Source organism: Dysidea avara, chromosome 3 (genome assembly GCF_963678975.1).
Source record: "Dysidea avara chromosome 3, odDysAvar1.4, whole genome shotgun sequence".
Classification (NCBI taxonomy): domain Eukaryota; kingdom Metazoa; phylum Porifera; class Demospongiae; order Dictyoceratida; family Dysideidae; genus Dysidea; species Dysidea avara.
In genome coordinates this window covers 17,981,049-18,002,918 of record NC_089274.1, presented here as the reverse complement: position 1 = coordinate 18,002,918, position 21,870 = coordinate 17,981,049, and the positions used below count along the sequence as shown (strand labels likewise).

Below are 21,870 nucleotides of genomic sequence, written 5' to 3'. Positions count from 1 at the left end.
TAAGCAGAAATTTTTTAAACTCCATTTAATACCACGCCTCATTCAAGCGTTGATAATTGGCAGATGTCTTATAAATAAGGTGTGAAAGCGTGAAGAACGTAGTCACTAGAGAAGGTGTTTCAAGCATAATTCTTGTGCCACACCACACACGGCCACACATGGTGTATTAAACTTGCTTAACATTTGACTTGTCAACTCGCTTGTCAAGCTTCTGGTAGAGCTCAAACCAGCTTGTTAGCTACATAGCATTACCCACCCTAACCACTCCCATTGTGGCTTTCATCATGCATGTCACTTAATATACAACAAAATACATCACATTAATTGTTTGTGATATTAACAATAAAATTCTGACTATAAAATGCGATAGTCATGTAACCTATGAATTAGTTTATTCCCATCACAACTGTATGCCTCATCCTGGAAAATCAATAGATCATAAACAATAATGCTAAGATCTTACCAGGCCAGATGAATCTCATTATTGACCTCGATATTACTTTGGTCCCATCACAACAGTATAATCCGGAAGCATCTGAGACCACAAATGATAACAGAGCCATGGTTATTTGGTATTCAGTCCGTACACCTTGTCAACAATCCTGCCACGAGATAATACTGGAATTTGAGCTACTAGAAGTTTCACCTGACGGGTCTCGGTGAATTGGCACTGCTTACACATATGTCTAAAATACCAATTGCATCGACATGGTGAATCAGTGTGTGTTGATGTTGATCTGATCCTTGATCTAATCACTTTCGTGAACCTCCAGCACCAAATGAACTTGCTTGATATCTGACGACACAAGAGACCAGTCCCCCAACAAGCAGGCACTGAAGTAAAAAGAGAATGTACAAAAAACTAACATGCCAGGCTGGTGGATCCTCCTGGCTTAACTACAGAGTGACAAGCAGGCATAAAATACAATGAACCTACAATCTGAGTACAATGGAACCTCTCTTATCAGCCAGTCCGGTACATACTACTATATCAGAAATGTCCTAAACTGTACTAAAGCAAAGTAATGTTATTGCTATCAGTTGTGCTGTGCAGTTTAGTGTGCAGAATTGAAGTCACTACAGAACATTCATGGTCCCTCCCCTAGCGGTAAAAAATACGTTATCACCTAGCAACCAAGTGGTAGTTATCATTAGTAGAATAAACAAGCCATCAAACAGCTTTCAACTGCTAACTTCATTGTGGTCAATAAACTAGAAGCCACATGACTAATTTAGGCTGTGCAGACAATGGAGGTGCTCAAATAGAGGTTTCTGGATAATAGAGGTGTCTGAATAATAGAGGTGTCTGGATAATAGAGGTGTCTGCATAATAGATGTCCAGATGAGGGAGAATTGCAACAACACAATTCCTCTGTATGTTAACTAACCTGAATTTACAACACCCTTTTTCATCTGAGTTCCTGTATGGTTCCAAGTTATGCAAGACCACATCCAACTGCTACTGGGTGAACTGCTACAACCAGATGGCCTACGAAAACCAACAAGTGGGTATTAAATACAATATGCCTAAAATCTGGGTACTGGAAAATATCACTATGCACCACATGTAAACTGACCGGGGTATTAAAGTTTGGTCGCACCACAACAGTATGTACGCCTGATCCTGGAAATTCAGAAAACATACCTGAGATAATAAACAACTACATTCCTTGGTATGTAGACTGACCTGGAAATTCACAACACCCTTGATATGTCACTACAGTCCATGTATACTTGACAACTGAGAACTACAAAAAGAACACAATAGATGGTACAATTCCTCTATATATTAACTGACCTGAAATTCATACACTCAGTTTCTGCCTGGTCACAAGTTATGTCATGTACCATGACCATATCCAACTGCTACTGCTAGTGGGTGAACCGCATGCTATGACCAGATAACCTGTAAAAACTGAAAGGTGGGCATTTAATACATATAGCTATTACACCTAAAAAAAATCTGTCACTTTTTACACAAACGACACATTTGGGTTTAAAAGACTACACAAAGACCTGATTAGTCAGGTTTCACTGTATATCAATTCAGTCATTTAGACCAGTGTGCAGTGTGAATGAGTACATACAAACATTGCACACGTTACATTCGCTAGTTACTTCTTCAACCTGCAGCCAAAGTTCCTGGACTTCTGACGATGTAAGTGGCAGGTGGCAGTTGGTCCGTACACCTTGTTGACAATCTCGCCATGAGGTAATACCAGCATTTGCTGCTACTTAGTCTTAGTAGCATTAGAAGTTTTCAGCTCTGCACAGGTCCAAAAACCGAGCCAAAAACCCTCACAGTTAATCAGTGTGTGACGATTGCAAGCGATGTGGCACTTTACACACTGGGACGAACTTCACTCCTCATTTCGTTAGCCCCCAATACCGGCATATATATCATTGAGTACCTCAGTATTCTAGACTCTTACTTCTTTCTTTAAGCATTGCTCAAGTGTTGTAGTTTCTCACGAGGGGCGAGTTTCTCAAAGACGTGGACTGCAATTTTCTTAAACATTCAATTAAAAACTGCCTATCACATATGTCCGCTTGAGGTGATCAGGGACTTTCCACGAGATTTCCCCTAAATAGATCACGTGATAGTTGTCAAGCTGGATTCTGGTGGTATGCCATGGTTCAACAATACGGTACGTGTACTTTAATATAGTATAAGCTGTCAAGAATTATTTGTGCACTGCTAAACTAATTAAGTTATTTTTGTGTGATAAGCGCGCTTGAGGAAGGGTCTGGGGGAGAAGACTAATGTTTTGACAGCAGTTGATGATGGCTGGGCAAAGAACTGCGAGAACTGCAGACAGTACTGTGATGGTAGGGTAAAATTCCCACCCCTATAGCTCTGCCTAGGGGCATTAACTAGCATTACCTACAGCTATTATTATGTTGCTGATACATCCGGAGACCTGCAGAGTAAAGGTGAAAGTGGTAGTAAGGCTCATCCTATTATTCTGCTGAACAGGCAGGAAGTCTGGGAGTATGCTCCCTGAGGAAAGTGTAAGTACTACAACTTTTTAGTTTTAATTGCTTCATCAAGTATAAAAATTCAGTCAAAAGGTGATGATCAAGGCTCTGATCTTATACACTGGTTATATCTATGTAACCAGTGTATAAGATCAGAGCTATGTAACCCTTGAGGGGTTAGTACCAGCATTGTTCATGGCAATACTATTCCATCTCCCCGAGTCTTGATGATTGAGTGTCCCATCCCTTTCTCTGCTGCTCCAATCCTGAAGCTGTGAACACAGTACAAAAAATGGTTATAATATTATAATAATAACAATTTAAGAGTCCGTAATGTACTCTTATTAAGGACTCTTGATAATAGTGACAATATTTGGCTGTGTATATACTGTGAACTAATTAGGCACTTGGAAGTTTACTTTTGAGCATAAGGTGTCCGAAGCATTTACCATGCACAGATATGGGATATTCTAACAGTAATTGTTGCATGCAGTAAAGATAGATTTACTTTGATAGATAGAACAGTCATACTACACTGTAAAGTCATACTTCTGAACGGTATTGTGAAACAGTCATTAGTATGTATGGCTTTTTATAACACTGTCAGACAAGATGACAGGTGCATCTTTGACTCTCCGAGATAATACTCTGTGTTAATTTTAATTGCTCATTTTCAAACATCATATAAAAGTTACCCTTTTAACCAATTTGTAGAGTATATCACTGACAAAAATGAGTGATATCCATCTCAAAAACACCTCCGCTGTAAAAAAAAGGTGCGTCCAAGAAACTACCAGTACCTGGAACCCTATGTAAATAACAGCTCAGAAAAGTAACTGGTAACTTAAAGAGCTGATATCTGGAGCGGCCAAGAACACAACTAACTACAATTACTAAAGTTTTAATCCATGTAACAACACCTGGCTGTAAAGCAGATGCATGTACAATTATACATGAAAGTAAAAGTAACTGGCAACTGAAACAGCTGATATTCGAAGTGGCCAAGAAAGAATGTTCATATACAACTAATTCAAAATTTAAACATTGAACCTTTATCATTCAGCTGTGTTCTATATTCACTCTTGCTGCAACCTTAAGTAATTTCTTTTAATTCTATAATTGGCTGGTAATTTGGCCGCCTTTTTTGTTCTATATACTGACTATTTAAAAAAGGCGGCCAAATTACCAGCCAATTATAGAATTAAAAGAAATTACTTAAGGTTGCAGCAAGAGTGAATATAGAACACAGCTGAATGATAAAAGTTCAATGTTTAAATTTTGAATTAGTTGTATATGAACATTCATTCTTGGCTGCTTCAGATATCAGCTGTTTCAGTTGCCAGTTACTTTTACTTTCATGTATAATTGTACATGCATCTGCTTTACAGCCAGGTGTTGTTACATGGATTAAAACTTTAGTAATTGTAGTTAGTTGTATTCTTGGCCGCTCCAGATATCAGCTCTTTAAGTTACCAGTTACTTTTCTGAGCTGTTATTTACATAGGGTTCCAGGTACTGGTAGTTTCTTGGACGCACCTTTTTCTTACAGCGAAGGTGTTTTTGGGATGGATAATATCATTAGTTGTTGTACTTAAAAGGCTTTGCATGTCAGCATTTCTGATTGGCTATCTACTTGTTGTACTCAAGGCTTCTATTGTCAATAAGACAGGCTCTTTATTGTATCACCTTCTTGTCACACTTAAACAATCTTTTGCTGAATTACAAATAAACTGTGTTTCAGGATTAAGTGCACTGTTAACAAATGTTGGAAATCTAAATCATTATGTGGTTAGTGAGGTTATTACTGGGCTCTGAAGGACTAGTTTTGTGTCACTATGGGCTTGTATTCTTTAGTAATATACTAGTTTTCAACCAGTTCTAATTATTTTTGTGTGGGTGGAAATTGCTTGTAATGTCTTGATTTTTGATTGTTGGCTGAAAGACGTACATGTTTACTAGAGAGATCATAACCCTTAAGTAGTTGGGTTACTCAGATGAGGATAACTTTCCCTTAACAAGTCGACTGTCTAGCTATAATCACTGTCGTAGATGTGAGCGCAACTGATAAGAATGATAAAGGACACAGAGACAAAGGCAGGAATTACAGCAGATGTTCAAGTTCTTGACTGGCTTCTGTTGGTGCTGCTGCTTATCAATCCCATAAACTAAGCGATTTTTTTGGCAGACTTGAGAAATATCACATATTATTTTTTCAGATAATGTTGCACACATCATACTGGATACTAACTTCTCTAGTGCACATGTTGTCACCATGTTGTGATCCCATGATCCAGGCTGACAACACTAAAGGAGGGCAAATGACTTTAGGGGAGACCAGTTAAGAAGCCTTTTTTCCCCTGCAAGGAGTAGTCACTTCCATACTGTTAGTTGATACACAGGATCAAGAATTTTGATCATTGAGATTTTGTTTTGATTGCTTGATCCAGCCTATAAAAGCACCTTAATTCTTGATGGTCAACCGTAAAAACCTAGTAAATTCTCGTGTTGCTAACAGTTCGCTCTTGATCGCCACCTTTTCAGACGTTTTGATCACTTGATTCACTGTGCAAAGACCCCTTGATCATCAGTTGATTGAATCTTAATCCTGGTTGTAAGTCTTTCAACAGACAGTATAGAAGTGACTACCCCTTGTGCTGCCTTTTTTCTGCGTTGGAATGGCCATCAGACATTTCGCGTTAGCTTACAACACCAGAGCTATGATAAAGTTGATTGTGTGAGTATGAAGTAGCTTATGTTTTAGTCTTGTTAAGTAACTGCCACCAGCTTGATGATATGTATCACAGTGTTATGAATACTGAGAGTAGCTAACTGAACAAGAATTTATTATATAGTATGGTAGTACTGTATAGTAGGGATCCCCTCAAAATGATGTACGTCTCCAAAATGCCACCCATAAAACCATCTTAGGAACGCTTTATACGATGAAAGCACCTTTTCGGAAGAGTCTATAGTGTTACTAAAAAACAATAAAACCTTTAGAAGAATGGATACTGAACTTTTAAAAACCACCCAAACCCAATTTTTACTCTGTCTGTCTGCCTGCCTGCCTGCCTGCCTGCCTGCCTGCCTGCCTGCCTGCCTGCCTGCCTGCCTGCCTGCCTGCCTGCCTGCCTGCCTGCCTGCCTGCCTGCCTGCCTGCCTGCCTGCCTGCCTGCCTGCCTGCCTGCCTGCCTGCCTGCCTGCCTGCCTGCCTGCCTGCCTGCCTGCCTGCCTGCCTGCCTGCCTGTATACCCGCCTGCCCTGACAACCTGCCCGACCACAGTAAAAGCTAGAGGCTAAATGATGCATCGTATGACCACTATATTATGCCACGATAATGAACTTACCAGTACCATGTGTCTTGGGGTTTCAATGAATGTCTGTAGTCTGACCTTGCTTTTCCTTTTTATCTTCAATCATGGTGGTTGTCATCTTCATGCAATGAAACCATATCTCGTAATTTCCATATCGATTCTCTTTGTATTTAGATACCATGAAATGATTTAAAGCTATTACACTGTTGTAAGAGGTATTACTAGCTAGTAGACACCATACTTGTAGCTGCACTTTGTTACAATCTACTATCAAGAGTTCATAATCTCTTTATTACGGACTCTTGCTACCAGGTATAGGATCACTTTCTGCAAATGTGGAGTAAGGGCAGGCGGGTCATTACCAATCCATACCACAACAGCTATGCTATGTCCAATTTTGGTTCATTTCCAATGTATAATCTCTGCTGACAAACATTGTGTCACTCACAACATCTATTTGACATCCTAGTTGGTTGCTTATAAAATTCTGCAAATGTTACAATGTTGGAGGGCTCACTGCACAAATCTGATATTCCAATAAGCACTTTTTTGATGCTCTGAAGTGCATGAGGTAGCTTTGTGACATTGTAATTATGTTAACTTCTGTGTACCTATATCCATATTATATTTTGCACCCACAGACTGTTTTGTAGCACACTTCAGGCACTGATCCAGAAATAAATCAAGCTGGCCCAGATTTCAAGTTGAGAGTTTTGTGTCTAGCAGAAACATTTACATTGGGAAAAGAGCTGACAGCATTATCGTCTAGCTAGTATGTACAGTCAAAGCATAGTTAATATGCGTATCGTGAGACGTCTTGTCTGCTTATCATTTACATTTTGTAATCCAGCCCAGTACAGTGTTAACCATAGTGGTTAAAACAAATATAGTACACTTGTAACACCTGTGCACATACTACATATTCCTCTGTCGTATGTGATATGTAGGAGATGATAGTTTAGGTTTGCTCCATTAAATAACAAAATGTGAACTATCATCTCCTACTGATCAAACATGTCCCATAGGAATAAACATCACCTTAAAGGTTATAGCTATTTATATTGTACTTTTTTCACCACTTGCTATTATTGTAATTTAATAACTTTCACTTTATGCCATAGTCCTAGTGTGATTTGCTGGCAAATATACCAAAATATTAGTGCAAAATATTAGTGCAAATTGACTCTGACCCTACATATATTCTTTCAAGAACTTCTTTACATAGTGGTAGCTAATATTTCCCATTGTCTTAAAATAAATTCCTTAATGCATAGTGCTATACTACAACTGTAAGATGATATAGACCGGGTAGTGTCAGAATCTGATTAGCAATACAGGAATCAGTTCACATTCATAATAACAAAAGAATGTTAGTGATTAGAGTTATAGAATCATGTCAGTAAAACATTGTATGTCTAAGTAGCTGCAAGGCCACGCATGCATGGTAGGTGGCTAGCCACCCACCCTCCCCTCTGGATCAGCCCCTACACTTCTTAAGAATTATGTTTGTGTATATACCACCTATCATTTTGATAAGGTTTGTTGTGTCTGTTCTTTGTCCACTGATTATGTTTTCTTTATTTGTATCACATCATCTGGCATGTTACATGTGTGTGACATGAATTCCAACATGCGTGTATCTTGTAATTTGCTTCTTGTAGGTTCACTTTGCCATTGATCTTCTGACTTAGTCTCTGCAAGAGAAACAAATATGTTAATAATCTATTCACATTGACCTATTCATTTGGAATATCATTACCTATAGTGTCTCTGCAAAGAAACCAATGTGTTAATAAATATCCAATCTATTCACATTAACATGATTATTTGGAAACCTCATATTTTAACCACAGTATATTAAGTTCATACCAGAGAAGCAATGTTGTGTGTACTTGACTTATTGTGATCACCCAGTTGCATAGCATATCAGAAGCCATACTACTGCTGATCATAGTATGCTATATATATGCTGCCATATAAAGCTGTCTATCTGTCCATCTGCTTTGTGACTCTGCTAACTTAACAACCAAAGCACGTATCGACACGGTACTTTAACGAAATTAAGTGCTCATTATCTGACAACTCCAAGTTTGTTGTTGCAAATTGCTACGTACTTTCGTTTGCTCTCTACAGAGCATTGAAGGCATTGGTATAGAGGAAAACTTGAGCTATATTCCTGTCAAAACCATGAACAAACAGCCAAAGTGTTAGCACGTAGAACTGTTAACACAAAGGTCCAGAGTTCGATTCCTGCCCATGACAACTTTTTTTCTTCTCAGTGCCACCTTTTCATGACACACTTTTTGTATGTTAGCTATTGACAACGATTACTCGGCAATCTGTTCACGTATCGACACGATTCACACCGTGAAATGAAGTGTTCACCATCTGGCTACGTCGCAAAGTTTGTTGTAAGTTTATATGAAGCTCCTTTGTCCGTTACAGCACGTTGAAGGCCATGATATAAAGAAAACTTCAGCTGCATTCCATTGCTAACCACACGATAAACAACTCAGCTGGAATCCTGCCAGTGACAAAACCTCTCTTTTTTTTCATTTTATACACCTTTTTTGGTGCATACTTTTTCTAACTCAACTTTTTTCTCATAGTAAGTTCATAGCATCCTGGTATTGCTACACCACATATGGACTGTCAGAACAGTATACAGTAGCACATTTGATAGGTATAGGGCAGGCATGGGCAGGACAATTGGGTGCATGTTTGTTTGTCTGTGTGCTTGTCCCATGTGTTCTGTTAGAGTAAGTGCCTTCTCTATGTAACTCCAATTCTTTGTGATGTTATGATGTGTGTACCTGTGTATTAAGTTAATTTTGCTCAAACCTTCAGTTGCTTGCAGTTAACTACAACTGCTTTAAATTCTGTTGACCACATTATTACAGTGCCTGCATGATAGGATAGCACTGTACAATTTGTACATTTCTTTGGTTTAGCTCACATGCAATTCTGCTGTTTAGTTAACTCCATGTTCACATCACTTTAGCTATTAGGTTTGTGGAATAAGTTCATGATATCACCATGCATGCTACTCAGTTTATATAGGACATGATCTTTAATGCTGTATTTCTAAAGCACTGATTCATGTTATTGTGGTTAATGTGAAAATGTGAAATGGTCCTGCACGTAGGGCAGGTACCATGAGTATAGGTATAGGGTAGGCATGGGCAGGCCAATTGGTTTGTCTGTGTGTTTGTCCCATGCACAGTAAGTGACTTCTTTTTTGTAACTCCAATTCTTTGTGGTGTTATATAATGCTGCCAGGAAGTGTGTACTTGTTAATTTTGCTCAAACCTTTGCTTGCAGTATAGCTACAACTACTTTAATACTCTTTGTTTACAGTGCCTGCATGATAGGACAGCCCCGTATAATTTGCACATGTCTTGATAATTAGTGGTTTAGCTTACATACAATTCTGCTGTTTAGGGACTTAACTCCATGTTCACATTATTAGGCTTGCTAATGTGAAAATGTGAAATAGTCCTACACGTAGGACAGGTACCTATGCTAGTAGTTAGATATATCAAAGCTGTATACCACAAAGTACATTAAATTGTAAGGAAACAATACACTGGTGTTTGTTAACTCTGATAGTATTAGCTAACTACGTAATAGCTAATTTACATGTTGACTGACTTGATATACATGTTTAGTACTTTAGTCTCTACCATATCCATTGAATCCAAATAGAGATCTCTGTGTGTTTAACATGCTGGCTTGTTTGACTCTTGTTTCCTTACTTTTTCAACGATCTTTATTCGTGTTGAGAAGTTGATAACCAGTGTGAATAATTCAGGATACCCAGGTCTGTTAGTGCCTTTGTTTATGTCTTTTCTAATCTCAACTATGGGAAAATGTATAACCAGTTTCCTTATTACTTACTCCTAATGCTCTGGTAACACGATGATCATCTTTTGTAATGGCAAGGTATAAATAATACAGTATATGCAGCCAATCTAGAAGGTGACAAGCTCGTACTAAATTATTACCATTCTATTAGCAGTAGTAATACAAATCTACTTCTTCTCAGACAAGCCAATGATTTCATTGATTCAGCAAGGTTCTCACCATTTTCATCAGCAGACGTAAGCAGACACTTGCTCTGAAGTCTCCAGTTCCCACTAATAAAGTGAACAGCATAACTGAGGTAAGGTTGCATGTTGACACTTGACCACAGGTCTGTGGTACTGCAGAAGTGACTTAACCCTTGTAGCATGGAAGTGATAGAAGCTGTTTAATAGCAATGGAATTGTTACTTGAAGAAATGTGTTTGCATCAGGGAAACTAGTATCGTAGATCAAAAGTCTCCAACGTTCTCTTGAAACAGGCTTTTCAACAATAGCCATATAGGAAGAATGTCTTTTGCGATACATTTCATCACAACATTTGTTAGCTGTTGCCACTTCTTGCTTTTCCTGTACTTCTAGCCTTGGCAGAATGTGTGCTCTATCGTCAGTTAATCTTCGCTTCTTGAAGGCTACCAGACTTCTTGCGACTATCTTTTGTTGCTAACTTGTGTGTACAGGAGTGGGTGTTTTCAATGCAATTGAATAAAAAGATTACTATTTTAGTCACTGACTATAAACTGGTTTCAACAAGTTGCTTGATTGCCCGTTACTATCACTTTCAATACGAAAGTAGCTCCACACAGTTGATTTATTGTGGGCTTCGGTACTAGCGATACATCAGTTTCTTGTTCATCAGTTTCACTTCCTTCATTCCACCAAATTGCTTTTAATGTGCTACTGCGTTAAGAATTCTGTACAGCATTCCACACTGCTCAACAGTGGGTGCTGATTGACAAAGCCATTCTCTTATTATTAGGTACTGTGACTATTGCTCTATATATAGCATGTTATTGCTCAGTAGTGAGTGGCTTCACCAATCAGCACCCAGATGGAAAGAATTTTGTTATCCTCACTACCCTACGAGCTGAAAAACATTGAACTAAGGTGAGAACTAGTGCTATAGCTTATTTACCAAGCATTTCTGCACATTTTTGAATACGGACCATACCCCTATCATGAAATTACCACTCTACACGAAGTAACCACTCTACAAACAACTTTATCCATCTAGGCCTTTAGTAAACTCAGTAATTATTCCGTAAGTGATTCAATAGTACTGATTAAAATATTAAACTCGTGTAACCAAAATTCTCCGTGGTATCTCTAGGATTTGTCCGTTCATCGTAATCAAACGTAGTCAGAATGCAGAAGGGTAGGTCATGACACGTTGAAGCCCACATGCACTTACTACCTGTTGGAAGTACCAGATCAATCCTATTATAATCATCTATAATCACTGTTACTGTTGGCATGAAAATCATGACTGCTATGCATCATCATCACTATACGCCCCATTTCACCATAACAGCAGTGTTTTTTCAATCGAGAATCACAGTTGCAAACAACAAAATATAACTGAAATATGCATCCTGCTCCGTCATGCCCTTTCCTCTACAGAGACTATTATATTGACTCACGTGAATTTTTTCAGTGTTTGTGCAATACTATTACAAATCCCCCCCGGCCAGAACATACCAGCTGCTGACCCATAATCAAATATTTTAGGCATGTTACATCCAGTGGTTGCACTCGGGTGATTGATCACCCGCACTCAAGCTATTAGCCTGATATGGATCAGAAGTGTTACATATTAGCTGTAACACAGGACATTTAAGCTTTTGCCTGATATGTATGCCCGACAGCCCAAGGGCTGCAGGGCTGAGGCATACATATCAGGCAAAGCCCTTATGCCCATGTTGTAACTATTACATGTATGAATGTGTGTATGCAGTGGTAATTCTAGACATGACCTACGGGGGAGGGGGGGGGGGGGGGCAAATAGGGCACAGCATGACTATTTTTCTATGGTCATAATATCAAGTAGAATTTCAGGGGGTCTGGGAATGCTACAGAATTTTTGCAATTTGAAGGTTTGAAAACGGCCTAAAATTTATGCTAAAAAGAACAATGCCAATCTATACTGCAACTTTTCCCCATAGTTTTTCAAAGCTTACATTTCAGCAGGGGGGCCATGCTCCCCCCCCCCCTAGAATTACCTATGTGTGTGTGTATGTATAGTGGTATATGTAAACAAAGGTATCATTTACTTTAGGATTGACTGCTATTGTCCTTTCATCACTGGAGACAAGATATAAGTTTTCTGGTATCCAGCTTGGAATGATACCAGCTACTTTTGACATTACTGTAGTAGTGACGGTGGTGCTCATCAGTTATTTTGGTGGGAACAGCCACAAGCCTAAGTGTTTGGGAGCTGGTGTATTCATACAGGGAATTGGAGCACTATTGTTTGCATCTCCACAGTTTATTACTGGTGATTATGATGTTGGGAAGAATGCAAATCTGACATTTGAGGAATGCAGAGATGAGAGTGACTTCTCCCCAGAGTGTGGGGGGTCAGATAATATCTACTTTTTATTTATTCTTTCAACCATTGTGATTGGTCTTGGAGATGCTACACTCTTCACAATAGGAGTTTCTTACATTGATGATATTGTTCATCCTAAACGTGCTCCCATTTGGCTTGGTATATTCTATACTTGTGCAGTGATAGGGCCAGTAGTGGGATTTGCAATTGGGGGTGGTTTTCTTACAGTTTATGTTGACTCTTGGAGAGAGACCACCCTTGAAGAATCTGATCCAGGCTGGGTGGGTGCTTGGTGGATAGGTTATGTAATTTGTGGAGTAATCTCATTATTGATAACTATTCCTTTCTTTATGTTTCCTGAGAAGTATCCAGACACTGATTTTATACAAGAAGAACGAATTAAGCAAATGTCTATTAAATATAAAAGAGAAATAAGTAAAGAAGACCTAAACATTAAATTTCACCTTAAAGAATTTCCATGTCAGTTGGTTGGCTTGCTGGGCAATGTGCCATTTATGTGTGTGTCACTATCATTTGCTCTTCAAACATTAGTAACGTCTGGAATTGGTTCATTTGCTCCTAAATATTTTGAGGCACAATTTGGTCTCACTGCTTCTGCTAGTGGCTTACTTTTTGGAGCAATTGGTATACCATCTGCCGTAGTGGGAATCATGTTGGGTAAGCTATTTTTTATTATATGACACCTACTATCTGTTTAACTCTAGGTGCTCTTCTGGTGTTCTTCATAAAACCAAAGACTAAAACACTAACTTTCTATTATGCTGTGTTGGGTTTTATAGGAACTTCATTCATGGTTGCATTCCTCTTAAGGTGTTCAACACATGACATAGCTGGTGTAACAGTCCCTTATCCCAACAGGTAGTAGACTGTAATGTGTGATGATGTGTAGATGTTTTTCTATGATCTATATAGTACATTATTTGATGATCAGACTCTTAATGCTACTTGCAACAGTCATTGTGACTGTAAATCAACTATATTTGAACCAGTGTGTTCTGATGGGATCACCTATTTCTCTCCCTGCCGAGCTGGCTGTGACAAGTACTATTTTAACGGTGATAGAGATGTGAGTGAAACATGAGCTTTAACATTGACTGAGACACACACATTCACACACACTGCATCTATGCACACATGTTGTGTACACTATACACTAGCATGCACATACAGTGCATGTATACTGGTGACAACAGCTGTTACTGTGCAACCTTGCATGTATACATTGCAAAGTTTCCAAGAAAGGAACCAACTGTATGGCTCTAGCAAGCTGTATGATTTTGTTGCTCATTAATGTTATTCTACATCAATTACCTTTGTATTTTTCTATCGATGGTTCTTTGATTAATAATAGAATTAGGAGTTATTGGTTTGAATGTAATTATAGGACCCAAGATTTGAGAATTGCACATGTAGTGGTGCTGATACTGCAGAAGAAGAATATTGTGATGAGAATTGTGCGATATTTGTACCCTTTTTGATTATACTTACAGTGGGACTCATCATCAACCTCACATCTCAAATTCCTAACACAGTGATCATTTTAAGGTTTGTGAAATACCATGGTCTTTGTGTGATCAAAATTAGTATTTGACTGGCTATGGAGCATGCATGCATCTGGTTACTATAATTGTTTTTTGAAGGAATTCGTTATTCCCGATAGCCTACAAGGTTATATATATATATCATTTTCAGTTGTTTTACACCCATATAGCCCATTGTGAAAGGCAATTGATAATGTCTTCAGGAAATCACTTCACTTACATTTCAAGTGGGCACAAAAATAAAACAAAAGCTTACCTACCTGAAAGGTTAATACTGGCTTCATTTTTCACATACAGGACAAAACTTATTGCTCATGTGACAGACAGAAACACATGATCTTCTAAGTTAAGGGTCCTTTACATACAAGTTCCATTTCAAAATTTGGAAAATTGCCAACCCAATTTCTAATTTCTGGATGATTTTCTACCGACCTTCCAACTTTCTTTCTTAGGAAGTTCTTTGGTGTTACAGCTTGAGTTGTAGTATAGATTCTATGCCTTTAGCTACTGTATTAGATGAACTGCAGTTTCTGCATAGGTTCACTCCAGGACATCATGACTCATCCATTACATTGGGGGTGTCAGTGCATGCATGTGAACTCTCTAGTGAGATGAAACCAGCAGAAAATTAAACAGGATTCTAACCAGTTATCCACGGAAGCATTAACTTATCTTACACTGTTATCTGTCTAGGAAGTATAGAACAAATTACATTAGCACATTATGGGTGTTGGTAATCTAGATGGTGCTATGCTTCTTCTTATGACAGTGAATGCCATCTTTGCATGCAGTATAACATTCACTAATGATTTAATCAAATTTCGTTGCTGAAGACTACAAATTCTAATTGCATGGATTTAAAATTTCAGTTACTAGATTTTCAACAAAATTTTTAAATTTCAAGGTAATATTTCTGGAAGCGAAGGACCCCTCCTTGAGGCTTCATGATAGATGCACTATAAAACATTTGAGAAGATGCTTTTGTACATAATTTGTGATTTAAAGTGGTTTGTTTGAGTTGTGCTACCTTAGCAGTGGATGGCAACATAATTACTGAATTGCATGAATTATGAAATACACTAAGTTAGCTGGTTATCTAGTTAAATTAATAATAGCATACCATTATATATATGTATATACATATATATATGTAAAACTTTCACATCTCAGATCAAAGGAACTGCTTGGGCTACATTTTGTATGTAGCCTAGCTAGCCAGGCTACATACGAAATGTAGCAGGGCTACAACTGGGCAGTGATTATATAGACGTTGATGCCGAAATCGATTGTGGGATCAATTAATACTCATATGATTTGGATACACAACTTGAATTTCGCCCATGAGGGCTTTGCCTGATATGTACGCCTGAGAGCCGGCAGAGGGCATACATATCAGGCAAAGCCTGAATACCCCTAATATGTAACGCTTATCAGGCTGATAGCCTGTATAGGGTGATCTAGCCAATACGAGTGTAGCCAATGGATATATTATATATGCATACCTAAAATTTTCAATTATGGGTCAGCAACTAGTACGTTCTGGTTACAATAAATGGACATATCCTAGAGATATCACGGAGAATTTGGGTTATGCGAGTTTAACGTTTTAATCAGTGCTATTGAATCGTTTATGGACAAAGTGCGGAGTTGACTGAAGGCCTAGATAGGTAAGCTTGCTTATAGAGTGGTTGCTTTGTGCAGAGTGGTAGCTTCGTGATGGGGGCATGTCCTTAATCGAAAACATGCAGAAATGATTGGTGAATAAGCTATAGCACTAGTTCTCACCTTAGCCCAACATTTTTCAACTCGTAGGATGGCGAGGATAACAAAACACTCTCCATCTGAGTGGTTTTCATGCCCGTGTTACAACTAAAGCAGTCACGGTATTAGAGCAGTGTGTAGCGAGCTATGTAAGGATTTTTATGTAGTTTATCAGCTATAAATGCATAGCTGGTGAGGTGGGCAGCTATTATCAGACCTTTGGTCTCTTTTTGGTCTCACCCAGAGACAATGTAGTACCTCACTTCCATAAGTCTGGGTCAGCCCAGCCCCCCCTCATATCAACTACTTCCTCCGCCCCTGACTATTACATATATGTAATAGTTGTGTGTGAGGCATGAGGGCATACATATCAGGCAAAGCCTGAATGCCCCGTGTTACTGCTAATATGTAACACTTATTAGGCTGATAGCCTGTACAGGGTGATCAATCACCCAAGCCAATATGAGTGCACCCACTGAATGTATCAAGACACACAGTACTGTGTCGTGCGGCCCAAGAAGCTGGTGCGCCACACCGTGAGTATATTAACAGGAAGAAAGAAAACGCAATTTTCACACCTATGTAGCTCTGTGATCCCTAATCCGATTGGAACCAAATTTGCTAGAGAAATGACGGTCAGTTAGGGGAGTCTAATACCAAATTTGAAAAAAATCACTCCAGCCATTTCCGAAATACGAGCGAACAAATTTTCATTTTAATTTCTTCGTTTTTTCTTCTACTTCATTTCGCACACTTCGCAAAATCTGCCATAAAACACGAATGTGTGTTCCAATCGGGCTGAAATTTGGCACACTTAAAGGGCTCATTACGGCAGATCTCAGTACCAACTTTGGTAGGAATCCGATGGACATTCACGGAGTTATGATCGATTATTCGCGTAAAATAAGGTTGAAGGTCTGTCACGCCCACAGGGTAAACCCCTTGAAAGAATGAGCTGAAAATTGCTATGTAGATGGAGTAACCATCGTAGGAGTGCCTTTTTGTGGTTTGAAAAGAATCAAGATAAGGACCATGGAGATATGACACAAAACCCAACCTGTGTCACAATTATGCAATAGTGGAACTACAATAGAACCACAATTATGCAACCACAATAGTGGTTCATGATAGGGATCAGGGCAAATATTTTCAAAGCTCTCTAATAGAATGCACGCCAAAAGCAGCCTTCCAGGCTTTGGATGTGTTTCAAAAACCTTCCAGACCTTCCTCTAGTGTTGTAAAGACTGACCTGGAAGTGTAAAACACAAGAGAAGTGGTTTTGGGAGTTTTTAAATAATTCCAAAATTGCCCCGAATCTCCATCTTCTTATTATTCTTATTCTTTCTTATTTTGCGGGTCTACAGCCCACAGGAAGTAGATATCAGCACTAAAAACGCATGGTGTATTTTAAAATCATTCCTACCCAGGTCTGTGTGGTATTAAAATCTTTGCTTTCTAAGGCAATTGTGAGATATAGAGCAAGAGTCATGGCTTTGAGACGCCATTCACTCGCAAAACCATAAAAGCAAAAGTACAAATTCAGAAGGTTGCTATTGATGTTCAATGTGGCAATGTTGCTTCTGTAATGGCAACAATTCCATCATCACAGGACGGGCTGAGTTTGCCTCTCTGCCCACTGTTTGAGCGTGAAGACCTTTTCTTTTATTATTGATTTATATTATCATCTTTTATATTAAACAAAAAAAATCTTCCATCATAAAAAACAGAATTAAAAAGAGGGTGTGTCTTCTTCGTACATGATCGAAAGATTGAGAGCAGTTGCCTTAAGGATCTGCACGAGTGAAGACTAAATAATAGGTACTGCAGTACTATATATTACTTCAATACTATATGTGACTGGATTTTGGAAAAACGATCCAAATCGCACATTAGAAGTTTCGAGATAAACGGTTTTAAGCCAGCATAACTCTCCAAGGATAGCAAGCACGCGTATGAAATTTACAAAAAAGATGCATCAATCTATTACCTTTCAGGTCACTTGTAGAGTTTCCCACCAAATAAGATAGAAAATCTGAGCAGTTGGACGAGTGAAGTAGTATCACGAGTGCTCACAAAGGGGTGGGGGGTGGTGGGGTTAAACTTCAAAATGGAGGCAGACCACGATTGGACTCCAGAGACGAGATTACAGGGTTGTGCTGGCTTCTTAGTTGCTGATATGTAGCAAAATCCACAGAAAAACGTTTGGCCAACATTATCAGGCTGTCCACCAGTAAACCACTGGTTCTTGGCAAGCCAGGTCCTTCACAAGGCCTAAAACAGCCACTCGAGTTCTACACACCACCCAGAAAAGACGTCTGTTGAAACCAGCCTCAAGTAGTTTGAGTGTCAAAACTACTAGTACAATGGTGTAGTTATCCACTGGAGGTGTTAGTTTGATTTTCCTGATGTGTGATTTGGATCAGTTTTGTAAAATCTGGTCACATATTACTACATGCAGTGCACACCAGCCATAAAATTGTGTTGTCCATGTGCATGGACATGAAAAATTTTCAGAAACTAGGGGGGCAAAAAATTGTAAATTTAAACAAGTAGAATAGGGATCGAAGTTGTGATTCTGTGTAAACAAGAAGTAATAGGGATGGTGATTCACAATACTGCTTAATACATCAATACAAGCCAAGCAGCTTGATTTGTGTACATCGAATTTAAGATTCCTATTTCGGCTTTTTATTTGAACAGTCAAAATAGGAATCTTAAATTCAGTGTACACAAATCAAGCTGCTTGGCTTGTATTGAATTACCATCCCCATTACTTCTTGTTTACGCAGTTTTTTTCAGAATCACAACTTCGATCCCTATTCTACTTGTTTAAATTTACAATTTTTTTGCCCCCCTAGTATATATATATATGGACCTATTTAGCTAGGAAACACTATCATGTGTGTTGTGCGGCCAAGTACAACCAGTGCTGGCATGTGACATGCAAGTGTATATTTTACAGGAAAACACCTCCATTGCTTAATACTGGAATGGAAATTAACCATTTTTGCTGTAGAATCTCCCTCGGGATAGGGCACCTCCTGTTTCAAATTTGAGTTGAATCCGCTTAGCCATAATATTACAAATTAAGTGACAGTGCTATATTATAAACTGACACAGTCATTACAGCCATTTCTTGTCTGCTAATTTTGATATCACATCTTTTGTATATTAGCCTATTTTGGAAGGCTGCATCCTTCTTCATAGCTTCGCTGTTTTTTATCTTTTTTATTGACTGCATGAGCACCTGATTTTTACAGCATCAACTTGTTTCATAGCCACATGTAGTTGAAATCTAAAGCTGTCTGTCTGTCTAACTGTTCATTTATCTGCATTTCATTCTTTGTGATATTAACTCTGCAACTGAGGCACAATACTTTGGTGGCTTTAAGCATTTAACACTTGGCAGTTCCCAAGTTTGTCCTTTATTCTCTTGAAGGCGTTATACCCACATGCAAACAGCCCTAGCGTTAGCATGTAGAACTGTTAATCCATAGGTCCAGGGTTCAATTCCTGCCCATGGCAACTTTTTCTTCTCAGTGCCACCTTTTGTGACATCCCTTTTCATGTGTCAGATGTTGATGACACTTACAGCCTGTTTACACTAGCCATCTAGTTCAAAGTATCTTGATTTGGAGTGATTTTGAAGTTAGTGCAAGTGCGTACCATATCAAATCGAACCATGTCGAACTGCTCTGAAATGGACCTGCTAGGGATGTGGGTCTGGTTGGATGTAGCTCTCTCCACTTACCAGTATAAACAGTTGCGACCCTGCAGTTCGTTTAGGCTTTAGTAAACAGAATAAAGAAACAAAGAATTACAGCTTATAATGGCAACTGTAATGATAAAATGAAGCAACAAGAAAGTATTTAGGTGACGATATGGAAGGACGGCCTCAAGAACACCATATGTAAGGGCTCAAGAAAGAACAGGTACACGTGCGAATAAGTCAATCAACTCCCCAAAATTGGAAGGTTGTCGTCAGCACTTAAGACTTTATCATGCCTACTAATCTGACGATAATAGACAGCAGAAATCCTTTAACTGCATCAACAATCTCTACTTTGATGAAAATTATGATTGTGGGTTAAAGTTTTTGCTGATTGGATTGGGCCCAACCTTCATAGTATAAATGCTGCTCAACAATTGATCTTGATCACACTGAAGTGAAATCATCCTGAGCAATCTTGTAGTATAAACAGGCTGTTACTCATCAATCTGTGAATGTATTGACACAATCCACAAGCAAAATGACATGCTCATCATCTGGCTACCTCACAAAGTTTATTGCAAGCTTCTACATGGTTCCTTCATAAGCTACAGTGTGATGGAGGCTATGATGTAGAGAAATTACCACTGCATTCCATTTCAAACCACAGGACAAACTGTTCAGCTGGTACAACACCTCCCTGGAGCTGTTGTGGTTAGTGTAGGGTGCAGGTTCAAATCCAAGCAGTAGAATGTTTCATCTGTCTTTGGTGCATACTTGAGTTCGTATTACTTCACAGCACATTGTGAACTGTTGGAAAAGTAGTACCACATTTCAATTGAATGCATGTGTAATATTGTAGCACTTGCTGGATTGTTCAAAACACACAGTAGTGTGTCATGCGGCCAAGAAAGCCGGCATGCCACACCGTGAGTATATTGACAGGAAGAAATAAAACAGCATTTTCACACCTGCATAGCTCCATGGCTCCTTCTTCAAAGCACACTATTTTTGCATTATAGCTATCCCATAGGTAGGGTAGGCCACACAGCAAAATTGATTAAATTCACACCAGCCATTTGTAAGATGTGGGCATTCAAAATTTCATTTTAATTTCTTTGTTTTTTCTTAAGCTGTAGGGGGCTATGGGGGCTTCAATTTATTTTCACATACTTTGCAAAAATTGCTATAAAATGCAAAAGTGTAGCTCGGTTGCCTCGATCTTTGGCACAAATGAAGAGTGTGTAACGGTGGATTTACGTACCAAGTTTGCTGTGAATCTGATGAATATCCAAGGAGTTTTGAGCATTTATTCACATCAAACTTCTGTCATGGCTACAGGGTAAACTGAGTAAAATTGGTGTGTACATAGGCTGATCATCGTAGCAGTGCCTTTTGATAGCAATAGAAGTACAGCAAAAGTTTTAAAGCAAAAACCAAACAATTGTAAAATCATGGGATTGAGATATTCTAATAAAGCAGTCACCACAGGTAAAGAATGCACAGAAATATCGGGGAAAAAATTTTGAACCAGGGACTTCCACACCTAACACCCACATCTTTAACCATTGGACCACTGCTATCTTGGCTGATCACTACTTAATTTCTACTTTATAAATGAAAGTTCTGCATATATAGTCGGTACGGGTTCACCTGAGCCCCCGCCAAATATAGTGATATCAAAGAGGAGAACATGTGTTCACTCCCAATGGTTTTGTATTGGAATGAGCACGTTTTCATGCTGTAGACATGTTTGCGCACCTGAATTGTCCATACTAAATGTATAGGATATTTTTAAAGCATTATAACTCACTTGTTCTTGCCTGTATCAAAGCACTTTTTTAATTAACAGTTCTGGCTTCACAGCGCTACTGAATGTTTGGGCAGCTGGCCCATGTAACAAGAATTATTGACAAGAAACAAGGGCTCAGGTGAATGCAAACAGACTATAGTAAGCAATAATTTTGATATAGAACATTCTATGTATGTTCTATTAGAAATCCACAAAAAAAATTAAAGTAGTACAATAATATTACCAAATATGATCTACTAATGAAAGTTCTAGATTGTTCTAGAACATTAAAAGTCATCAAAAATGTGCACTCTATTAGAGTATTACATTACTATACCAAATATT

The 21,870-nt window shown here is 38.6% G+C and overlaps 1 protein-coding gene and 1 long non-coding RNA gene across 2 annotated transcripts in view; one reads left to right on the top strand and one right to left on the bottom strand.

The window, feature by feature from the left end:
* The window catches only part of LOC136249863 (solute carrier organic anion transporter family member 4C1-like), a 35,818-nt gene that overhangs the window by 10,979 nt on the left and 2,969 nt on the right, over nt 1-21,870 (top strand). The window contains exons 3-6 of the mRNA XM_066041987.1: nt 12,429-13,379; nt 13,427-13,580; nt 13,635-13,788; nt 14,107-14,267. Of these exons, the coding sequence (XP_065898059.1) occupies nt 12,429-13,379; nt 13,427-13,580; nt 13,635-13,788; nt 14,107-14,267 (1,420 nt within the window). The remainder of the gene's footprint in view (nt 1-12,428; nt 13,380-13,426; nt 13,581-13,634; nt 13,789-14,106; nt 14,268-21,870) is intronic.
* On the bottom strand, nt 286-2,770 carry LOC136251795 (uncharacterized). The gene is made up of 6 exons (XR_010699202.1): nt 1,799-2,770; nt 1,688-1,748; nt 1,578-1,624; nt 1,389-1,489; nt 464-834; nt 286-420 (listed from the first exon to the last, which is right to left on the bottom strand). It is a non-coding gene; the product is annotated as an uncharacterized lncRNA (long non-coding RNA).